Source organism: Eumetopias jubatus, unplaced genomic scaffold (assembly GCF_037043125.1).
Source record: "Eumetopias jubatus isolate StellerSeaLion01/CBP00866 unplaced genomic scaffold, mEumJub1_p1.0 scaffold_2, whole genome shotgun sequence".
In the NCBI taxonomy this organism is placed as follows: domain Eukaryota; kingdom Metazoa; phylum Chordata; class Mammalia; order Carnivora; family Otariidae; genus Eumetopias; species Eumetopias jubatus.
This window is the reverse complement of record NW_028274808.1, coordinates 115,686,976-115,699,004: the sequence shown is the minus strand read 5'-3', so window position 1 is coordinate 115,699,004 and position 12,029 is coordinate 115,686,976. Positions and strand designations below refer to the sequence as shown.

General features: G+C 31.5%; 1 protein-coding gene across 2 annotated transcripts in view; it reads right to left on the bottom strand.

Moving 5' to 3' along the window:
• The window catches only part of TBCK (TBC1 domain containing kinase), a 235,859-nt gene that overhangs the window by 132,913 nt on the left and 90,917 nt on the right, over positions 1–12,029 (bottom strand). For both annotated transcript variants that reach the window (XM_028121310.2, XM_028121311.1), the window contains exons 18-20: positions 10,922–10,972; positions 9,320–9,403; positions 732–817 (exon numbers count right to left, since the gene is read on the bottom strand). In XM_028121310.2, coding sequence (XP_027977111.1) covers positions 732–817; positions 9,320–9,403; positions 10,922–10,972 — 221 coding nt within the window. The remainder of the gene's footprint in view (positions 1–731; positions 818–9,319; positions 9,404–10,921; positions 10,973–12,029) is intronic.

The following is a 12,029-nucleotide window of genomic DNA, read 5'->3' as shown; positions in this document are numbered from 1 at the left end:
AATAGATTAGTTGAGTGTTAATATAAACATTTTTCATCTCTAATCTTACCATCAATAAACTGGTCCCTGAATATGAGTCTTAAGAAGAAAGGCATGATCAGGAAACAAAAAAAGTTAAGATGGAATAAGGAGAATTCTATCTCAAAAATGTTTTTTTGAGGTTTATAAAAAGCTATGATGCTATACTCCAAAACGCTTCTAAAAGAGGTTTGACTGCATGTCACGCACCACAGATGAGTAACAGGCTAACCATGGCTAACCTCTAAAAGTCAACTCTGACTTTTGGGTTGACATGGACTGTTAAGAAGCCAGTGAAGTAAACCAAAATCTGGCGAAGCTTCTGAGGTTAAAATATCAAAAAAAACACAGAAGCAGCTACTTAAAAATTCACTAAAGTTCAAATTTCCTCCTTCTTCAAAAGCAGCCCTGAATATCATAAAATCCAAGTGAAAACCCTTACAGCACAGTTTAAAACAACAAACTAAAGTGTTTTTCAAAACAATCTGATAGTGCCAAAAAAATTAAAATAACATTCTTTCCCTTTACTTAAAGTGAGAATATGGAAGGTAATCACACAAACTTTATAACGGAAGGTTATAGTTAGTAACAGAAACTGGTTCAAATACATGGACTTCTTATGACCACACAACTTTAAAAACAGTACTCTTTTGTGCTACCACTTTTTTCCTTTATTTTTTGCCTCAGGTTCTATTGATGTACCAAGTACTTACATCTGGGATAAATCCAATCTCATTGAGATGATTGCTCAGCTCTGGATCATGGAATGCAATCATCTGTGAGAACACGGTCAGATACTCTGAAATGACAATAAAGTTTAAGACAACCACCATTTTTACATAATATTTCAAATAAAGACATTAAATGCATATAAATTAGTTTTATTTACATTTTCAATGATATTTAATTTTTCCATGAAGAAAATATACTTTAGTAGGTAATTTTGTTTTATTACCATTTTAATCACTTACTACTAATTATTAAACATACCAAAAAGCTATGGCACAACTTATTTTCTACCTTCTGAACTATTGATTCATTTCTTGAATCATGGATTACACACATGATATTTTCCTATTAAATTCAATATACATATTCTCTCACAATATTAAATCTGTCTTCCATTTATGGTATATTCAGAAAGTGGAACAGATACTTAAATAAGAAACAACACTTTTTTTTAAGATTTTATTTATTTATTTGACAGAGAGAGAGAGAGAGAGAGAGAGCACAAGCAGGGGGAGCAGCAGAGGGAGAGGGAGAAGCAGCCTCCCCACTGAGCAAGAAGCCTGATGCGGGGCTCGATCCCAGGACCCTGGGATCATGACCTGAGCCGGAAGCAGATGCTTAACCAACTGAGCCACCCAGGCGCCCCAGGAACAATGCTTTATAAGCAATTACAAGTAGAATAGTTATACTTTAATTTTGTTTATATATACACATATAGGCATTTGTTCTAGTTCTAATGTATTTCCATCTAAGGCTCTACATTTACCATATTTAGGAATAAGAATTAGCAAAATCTTAATCAGAAAATAGGCACACAGTAGGCAATTAAAAATATCTGTTGTTGATTCTAATCCTATTGTAATTGATAAGTTCAGTTAAAATATGAGGAATATTCCCTTATTTTCCCCATTCTTTCATCAAATTGCTTTTCTTGTCAATTTACTCACTATGTTCTAACCTGAACAAGATTCTGGCAATCATCAACTCAAGGGCAAGTAAACCATATTTTTACAAAGCAAAAAGACAAAATTAACACATATTTTAAGGAGCTCAACCTTTTTTTTCCTTTTTGAGATTAAAATGACAATAACTTGATAAAATAAATAGAATGCTGCCTTACTTAAATCTAATGGTTACTATGAAGATAAAGGACTGAACAAATATGACATATTTTTGCAGTTAAGAACAGAAGGCTTGGGGAGGCTTCATGATGTATTTAGGATTACTCTCTAGTTTATGACAGGCTCATAATTTAGGTTTTCAGATTCCTAGTGGTGTTTTTCTTGCTGTGCCCAAAAGAAGCATATTTCAAAAGAGCAGAAAGTGTGAGTTGTAGGAATATTGGAGAATGTGGTAAGAAAAATTCCAGGTTATCTTTGCCTTTCTGAAGGAAGACAGACTTTCACTACTTCCCAGGGATTCCCCTGGAAATGGTATGGAAGATGCTGAGGAATTCAGCATGATGATGGAATGAGGCATTTGTAATGCTAAGAAGAGAAAAACAGACTGAGATGGGACATTTTTAAGCTTGTTTTCAACTGCAGTTTTGTTATGTGAATAAACTGTACCTTGTTTATATTTGGTTCAAAACAAAAGTTCTTTTAAGAAAACAAGAACTAAATAAAATTACATTTTAAAACTCTGGTAAATAAATCATCAAAACTGTTTTCCATTATCAAATAAGGTCAATACTTGAACTACTATTGCTATTTCTGAGCCATCTCCCCTATGCAAATCGACACTGTGGTTAGTGTCTGTAAATATGGCTGTTACATGATGTCTGTCACATGATAAAATAAAATACTTTCCATATCTTTAAAAAAAGAAATTAACTCAATGAACATTTTCTCTTAATAACTTCAACTCCTTCTTCCAATAAAGTAGCAGATCAAACCAATTATTTGGTGAAAATAACCTATAAAAATAATGTCTGCTTTTTTTTTTAGTTTTTAAAGTACCTTATTTTTAATATTTCCAGAAATAGTACTAAGTCCTTGACAATCTGTTAGTATAAGTAGCCTTCCCTCTTTTCCTCAATGAAAACTTTGCCTCTATTGGGTGTTGTATGTAAGTGAGGAATCACTAAATTCTACTCCTGAAACTAATACTACAGTATATCTCAACTAACTGGAATTTAAGGAAAAACTTGAAACAAAAACAACAAAAAAACAAAACTTTGCTTCTAATGACCCCAATGTATTTTATAATTATTTACCTATAAGCAAAGATACATATTTTACAAAGAGGAGCACCAAGAAGCACCAAAAAGAAAAGACGAGGTGAGGCGGTGCTGTATTCAACACCAGGATAAAGCTGAATTCCGGATCTAATTTGAACTTTTACCCATGGGTGCTGGGTAAAGAATAGGCATTTGATTAATATTTTTCTAGATTTGATGTTTACTCTATAGCAACAGAATTCATTCTATCTATCCACTGTGTCATCTTTTCCTCTAAGAACAAGAAAGATACAATTCACATCAGCTTCAAGAGTTACAGACAGGTGAAAACTCGGGTTGGATCCCACTGCCTCAGGGAACTTCTGGGTTTAACCTTTAATTTTTTTTTTCTACTTCTAATTAGCAACAATATGTTTACAGTCCTAATTTACCTAGAAGCTAGAGGTATGTAACACCAATAATCATAAGCATTCAACTATATGTTGATGAAAGCATATAGTTATTAACTTTTAAAAAGTGCACTTCATTTTAAACTAGAAAATCATGCCTCAGCCAATTCCCCACAGCTATGCTCCAGTTTACTAAATATCATTCTTATCTGAGCCTGATAAAAGATAATTACTGTGTTATTGCATGGCTAAGTAAGGATGGACTGAAGAAACCTAATCCATAATGAAAACATATTCCTTGCATTCTGCCAAATATCCATAGTGGATTTATGATACATGATATGTGTTATAACTGCATATATATATACATATACACATATGTACATATATATACACACATAAAATACACACAAATACATATGTATTTTTATAAAATGCACATAAATATGTATATACATTTATATATTATTATATACTACATATCATCTCATCGAAATCTAAGTCATAAGGCTGGCAAAAGTTTTGGTTGCTCAGGACAGGCTTTGGAATGAGCTATATTATGGTTTGTTATATTCAGAAAAATTTCTTTAAAGGTGGGATATGGTGAAACTGACGAAGTCAGCACTATGTGATATTTCAAGTTATTTCAAAAATGTACTTAAAAGTTCCCTAGAGTAAATTTTAAAAAATTGAAATGCATATGTCCTTTGATTTATAAATCAACCTCAGATAATTTAAGGGTAGTACAGAAAAACAGACCAGAAGTCAAAATAAAACAAAGAATTTCAAGGATATTCCTGACTCTTAAAATGTTCATAGAACATTTTAATCGTGATATCTAATAATGAAGATATACATCTAGAGCCATAATATAACCCCCTAAATAGTATTTTCTAACAAACAGATGACTATGTAAGGGTAAATGTTATGTTATTCTTTAAAAAGAAAATCAAGATTTTTGAAAATTCCCTAGACTTCAAGTGAAGTTTAATATTGCACTACTGCACAAAATCATGTCTAATATACATTATTGTGTTTTAATGAAACTTTATACCTTTTAATTTTTTGCAATGAGATATAAAATAAAAATAGTCATTTTCCCTTTTAATATCTCTCCAAATTAAAAATTCTTATATCTCTCCTTTAAAACAGTTTCTTAAATCATTACGTAATTTTAAATGACAGTGTAAGGATTTTGTATGACACTGTTGTATTTTTGTGCAGCTGTTTATAAATAAGTCATCTGTTTGTTTTCAAAACCAACTTCATAAAATGTATACAAGATGAAATTTTAGAAAGTTCCCACACATGGGTATCCTTATTTTTTCCTGACTAGTCTTTCTTCTTTAATTGTCTTAGATGCAGTAAGGAGAAGATGAAGGATGACAGGGGGCAGATTTAAAGCAAAAGATTTCCTCTGCTCACAAATCAAAAATGGCATTCTTAGTCCTGAAAGTTCTGTAACTATTTGTTATTTTCCATTAGGCTGTCAGTTTACCTTGAAGATGCTAAGTGTAGATAAATATGCAGAAAGTCATAAATTTCTTGTCAACTAAAATGTGCCCAAGCTAATTCATTTGGTGACATTTTGACTCATAGCAGCCAAAAGAAGTCAAAATTATTTTACTGCAAATGAACCCAAATTAGATTATCTCCCATTACAAAGTTTGCCAGTTGTAAAATATGGCCTGGTGTCTAAAACAACAAGAACAAGCAGCAACCTTTATGTTGCAAAGAAAAGAGGTGGGTTCAAAAGAAGAGAAAGATAATTTTTAGGCCTACACTATTTTCTTTTCGGCTCACATACCCTGCTCCAGCAAATCTACAAACAAACTCACTCAACAGTTTTCATAATATTTCTAGTAAAGGCAGAACATTTTCAGTCTCAGGAAAAAATCTCCTTAGTCACGTGATGTAAGACATTCTTGAAAACAGCAAAGGCCATAAGTTCAATGTATTTCCTACTATGTCCCAATATCCTATCATTAAAGCCATCCATGACAAAGATGTATATTCAACCCAAAACAAGCAATGTACTGTTTTTTCAAATGCAGGACCCTTTTGGTGAAATTGCATATTCTCCCTCTCTCTTTCTTATTGTTTGATGAGAAAGGAGATTTATATTATACTTGCATTTTGACAGCTGGCCTTTAGACTCCACCTTTATTCTATCTTCCTTCCTCCTTCTGTCCTCAAAAACTTATTGAATGTCTATGTGCAGTGTGACCATACATCCTGGTTACATGGAGAATTCCAGTTGCCACCTGCAGGCTCAGTGTCTGGTGCAGTTAGTGTGCTTTTAAACTCTGAAAAATATCCCAGTTTAGTTATACAGCCATCCTAGCTATGTGATGCACTACATTAAATGTTAGAGAATTACAAAAAAGATATCATCCTTTTCCCCAAAGGATTTAGAAACATATACAGGAAAACAGAATATTGGGAAATTTTTCATGCAATTTTATTTCCTAGGTTAATATGGTATTTCTCTCTCCCTTTCCCTTTCTGACTTGTAGGAACCACATCTTCCAACGGTCCAAGTGTGAATATGCCTTAGTTTTATAAAGAGTACAAGAGGGACGACTGGGTGGTTCAGTCGGCTAAGCATCTGCCTTCGGCTCAGGTCATGATCCCAGGGTCCTGGGACCGAGTCCCGCATTGGGCTCCCTGCTCAGCAGGGAGTCTGCTTCTATCTCTCCCTCTGCCTGCGGCTCCCCCTGCTTATGCTCTCTCTCTCTGGCAAATAAATAAATAAGATCTTTCAAAAAAAATAAACAAACAGTACAAGAATGTTTAAAGTTGTAGTAAAATTCCAATTGCTGTTTTGGTGAACAACATACAGCAGAATGACTTTGAAGTATAGTTTAACAGTTTATAGGCAGGTTTTCTAGGTTGTTCCTTTCTTAATTGAAAAATGACATAAAGGTATAGTTGGGTTTTCCACAAAGGATTAGTTCCCATTCTTAATAATTAAATGGCTGCCTCTCTTCACTGGCCTAAAGTTGCCTTTTTTCTCTTCAATAGCCTAAAGTATGTCTGTTCTGCAAGTTATAAGCCTGTTTTCTAGTATCTCTGCAACTCTAACCAATCTATCCCTTTCAGACCCCTCCACCTTTTTCAATCCAACTGTTACTCTAAGGTTCTAAGAGTAATTTTAGGAATCTTAATTTAAAGGTCCAACTCTGAGCTATTTAACCAGTATATTTTAAATTCTTGTGTATTGATATTTTTATCAACTCAATAGTAACATTATTGGGGATAATTTGATAGTGCCAAAAATGATAAAGAATATTCATTTAGGCTAGAAGTAAATTTTTTATCTTCTTTAAAAATGTCTGCAGGTAACAATAGGATCATGGTAAACAAATAAACAAACAACACAGGATATCTTGACTAAACAGATAATTTTTGTCCCTTCTGTAAGAGGCAAAGCATTTTAGAGTCTAATGAATATGTAAATACTGTATTTTATGAAAAAATTTAAAATAAAAACTTCCAAGTTCTACTGGTATATAATTATAAAAACAAATATTTTTTTCCAAATAACATTTAAAATTGCTATCTAATATTGAAACTTTTGCTTTCTGTAGAGACAATTCAATGACTCAACAAATATGCAATTCTGCAATTAGCTGTTGAGTTGATTGGTTTCATATGATAAACGACTTCTCCAAATCTTGTGGGGGGAAAAGTGTGTATGTGTTACTGATGCTAATCAAAAATCAATGTCACTTTGAAGTTTAAAGCTTAAAATACTATATAACAAAAGGGGAGGGGAAGATACACAAAGAAGGAAAACAATAAAATGAGAGCTGAATATTTCTAATTCCAAGCCTAAATAAACATTTTGAAGAAAAATAAACCACTATTCTTCCATAAACTTTAGTAACCAATAATCAGCATCCTGTTTCACCTCATTCTTTAGCTCTTTTTTTGACCTTCAGGCATCAGATTTGACTACTGGTTATTTTATCAACCTATATTGGACTTTTTTACTGCGGTTCTCTTCCTTGTTCTGTCTTAAGGATATCTTTCTCCCTTTTTGCCAAGCAAATTCCTACTCAAATTTCAAATTCATCAATAAATATCCCCTCTTTCATGAAACATTTCTAGACATGCTATCTCTTCCCTTTGCTACCAAAAAGAAAAGAAAATTTGGAAAAAAAACAAAATAACTTCCCCAACTTCTTCCTCTGTGCTAATATAGTAGTATGTATATTTATTTCATTGGCGTATAGTTATTTTCATATTTATTTCCTATATTGGACTATGAAATCCCTTGGAAAAGGCCTGAGTGTTATTTACCTTAGAAACTTCTATTAAGTAGTGCCTGGCCTAGAGTCAGTGCAGAATGATTACTTACTGAAAGACTACATTTGTTGAAATTGCTTTTTTCTTTTTCTTTTTTTTTCTGAAACAGCTTTTTGTCTTATATGACATGTGGTCAATACAAAAACTGAACAAATAGACACCTTGTTTATTGTTTCTTGGGAAAATATACATGCTACATTTTTCATCATAATATTAAAGAACATTTACTGTAGCTTTGAAAAGTTTTAAGATTAATTACCAATTCAAGATTTCAAAGATAAATTTATAGAAATTATAAGTGAGAAAATTATTAACATTGACAAAAATAAGCTTTAAGTAATTGTATAGTCTTTTAGTTACAATATGAGAAAATTATTAACATAAAAATAAAATTTAAATAATTGTATAGTCTTTTAAATTACAATACTAAATGTTAAAATATATTACTGATTAACAAACTAAGAGTGGTTTTGGCCTTTCTGACTAAATCCCTCCAAATTCAAGTTGTGGACACTATGGTTTCTCTTTTACTTATATGAAACAAGATCTTGTCTTATTTATTTGTATAATAAGCCTTTTTAAAGTGTATTTAAAAAGTTTGCAGCTAAAAAGTATAAAAACTCATTTTTTTCAAGTTGGAAATTCATTATCAATACAAAATATACACATTCATCTGTATTATAAAACAATTACCAGAAAAATGAAACTAAATTTTTTGAGGTAAATCATTTCTGTTTTGAAATAGGAATTTATACAGAACCATAAGAAAAATGAATGTAATAGAAGCTACGTAATATGGCCTTCTGAGAGCTAGCCAATTCATTTTGTAAGTTCTCTTTTTTGTTTTATTATGTTATGTTAGTCATCATATTTTTTTTTTATTATATAAGTTCTGTTTTAATTCCTTTTTTTTTTAAGGATTCTCCAAATATCTTGATCTTCCTTAAAGTATAGGATTCTGGCTAAGCATTATGCTTTAAGAGAGGCTTGATAAATTTGGGAAAAGATTATTTCCAGGCTTTATATATGAAAATTCAGTTAAAATTATGGGTTCATGTTAGCTTTAAAAATAACAGCATTATTTCTGACTTTACTTAACTAAAGATTGATCACCTTTTGTGATGCACAAATACTTACCTGAATATTTTCTACCTTTAATCTTTTCAGTTTGTTTTGGTCACTATTTGATAAATTATTTGCATCATATAGTCTCTGAAATCTCTTGGTATCATTCAAGGTGTTATTAAATCCACTCATTTTGGATTTTGCTGGAATCTTAAAGAGTATACTACCAATTCTATAATAAACATCACTGACAAAGGTGATAAGGAAACTGAATAAGTATGGAACACATCTCAATAAGATACACTCTTATAATACCTAACTTCATAAATTCTCAGAAGTTGACATTACATGACACTTGAAGTTGGACGGCTTTACTAAATTAACATAAAAGCGAAAAGCAACTTCCTTCCTATAAAACATATTTGTCTTTGGTTATAGTGGTCATTAGAAAAATACCTTAATTCTTTATGGACTTGAAGAAAGACTAAACCTAATGGTCTCCTGATGGGTTTTAGTGATGGATTATTATCATATTTTATGGGGTCACAATCATAAATTTAATTTAGTATTGGTTATTTTTGACACAAGCACTTTCTCTGTAAAAAGACAAGCAAAGACATTTGCTTACCTTGTATTACATGTGAGTTGTCTTTCAAGAAGAAGTTATACAGGTATTTGGGGATAAAAGCAGACATACATGCATAAGCCAAGGCTAAGAAAGAACAAGGCAAAGAAATACAGCAAATTAGTTAATGGGATAAATGGTCAGCAGTCACTCAGCACACAATCCTTGAATCTACTATTAAACAAGAGTCATGTTAACATTGATGGAAACACAAAATTAAGTGGGGGAGAACCATCTATCCTTTAAAACAGAAAATATTTTGGACAATAAAAGATAACCATCCCAGTAATTTTTCAGTTTTGAATGGGTGTGGCAATCATTATCCCACACCAATAAAAACTTTTATTACCAGAATTTATACTTAAAAAAAATATATCTAAACTTGGTCATTATTAATGAGCCACACAGACCTCAAGATCCTTAATTTTTGTTGATACAAACAAAAGAGTCTGAGAACTTTGAATTTAGGAGCTCTAGTCATAAATTGTTCTTTCAAACACAGATCTCTTAATATTCTTGGATCAGTATGTGTGATAATAGACTATGCTTAACTAAACATAGCAAAATCTCTGCTAGATTAATGAGTATTGATGTCAGAGAACAGTGCATTTTAAAAATCATTCAAATAGTGAATTTTTAGCTCTCTGGGATTATGCTATCTCTACTCAATTCCTGAAATCTTTGTAAATTCTGACATGAAATAGAATTTGAAAAAGATGGAGATCCAAGATTGAGGCTTCTAGAGATTCATGCTATATAGGGTATCAGTCTCTAGATGTCATATCATTAATGATTAGAGTCAATTAAATTTAACAAATAGGGGCACCTGGGTGGCTCAGTCATTAAGCGTCTGCCTTCGGCTCAGGTCATGATCCCAGGGTCCTGGGATCGAGCCCCGCATCAGGCTCCCTGCTTCTCCCCCTCATTCCCTCTGCTTGTGTTCCTGCTCTCTCTCTTTCTCTGTCAAATAAATAAAATCTTTAAAAAAATATTTAACAAATATTTTTTGAAAAACCTACTACAAAAGAGGCATTATAAAAACAACAAAAAAAGAGGGGGACAGAAAATAAAAAAACCTGTCATTAAAAGAAGCTACTAACCAAAGAAAGGGTTACTAAGTTAGTATATAAACAACTAAAATATAAAACATACACAAGATAAATTTCCAGAAATACAAGGTGCTGTATGGGTTTAAGAGGGAGAACAAGAAAAGTCTTCATTAAGGAATGACTGAAATGATTAGCTTTGGAGATATAAGACCACTATTTATTTCTTTACAAACTGTTTAGAAAGTATACATAGACTAAAGCTAGTCTCTAAAGAAGTCAAAATTTTCTCCAAAGTTTCATTAAATGGTCACCAAAGAAGATGAATTCATAATCAGATACTCCCTAAATTTCTAGTCACTGCCTTGTTACAACTGAAACTCTAATAAATTAACCTTTTACATCCTCTAAAATGAGTCTAACATTATTTCACAGAAATTTACAGTATCTACTAGGAAGAGATCAAGAACCTTACAGCAAAAACAAAGACCTTTCCTCTTTGAATAAAATATTTTAGAAAAATATGTACAATGATTATTTAAATGATAAATAGGCTTACCTTCATTATTGAAATTTAAATATAGGAATGGAGCACAAAGTGAATCAAGACCTGATGGGAAGGGGTTGGGGGGAAAGAATTCAGTAAATATAAATCAATATAAGTGTACATACATACCTTATTCAGTTCCCTGCATTACTTCTACATAGATTAAGCATTATAAGTATTACTCATCCAGAAATATATTACATCATGGGGTAGTTTGAGGAGTAATTGATAATGACTGGCACATAGTAAATGCCCAAATGAAACCAGATATTGTTATTATTATCTATTATTATGAGTTAAAGAGAGAAATACAGTAATCGAAAAATGTAAAATTGATAGAAGGCTTGAACTATAAGTCTCATCTCTGACCATGTGATCTTGGGAATCATTTTAACATCTCCAAGCACGTTTCCTTATCCTGGAGATGGAAATTTGTCTTACAAGTTTCTCTGGGATGATGAAAAGCAATCTTTCAAAAATTGTAAAGTAAAATACAAACATGTTACATATTTCTTTTATTGATAATAACGCTGTTCATATGTTGTCATGTTGAAGGAAGGCACATAAATCTATCTATAATTGTTAGGAAGATACAGAACTCTAAAAGGGATAAGGCTAGGAAAAATAATAGCTTCGCTTTAAGTTTGGCCAGAAATTGAGATTTAAAATATAAAAACTACTGTTCATAACAACAAATTAAAAAATAGAACTGGGAAGAATGGCCATCTCATTCATAAATTTATCAATGACTACAAAAATAATGAGAAGGGCTAAAAATCAAGGATATAGAACATTAAAGTTATTTAATGAAAGCGAGATAACAAATATAATAAGCAGTTTAGGATGGTATCCTATTCTCCAATTCCTAATAACCATGATAACTAAGTTGTAAATCATTAAATGACAAGAATATCAACTAGCCCCATTATTTATGGCACAATATTATTTTATTATTTGCATAAGCATTAAAAAAAGTATCCCCAAAGATTACAACAGCACAAAATATTCTTCCTACTTTCCTAATCAACATTATGGTAAATTGTTTCATTAAATATCATGCATTTAAATGATATCCACTAGGCATTTAAACAAAGTTTAAAAAAATGTTCTCTCTAAAAAC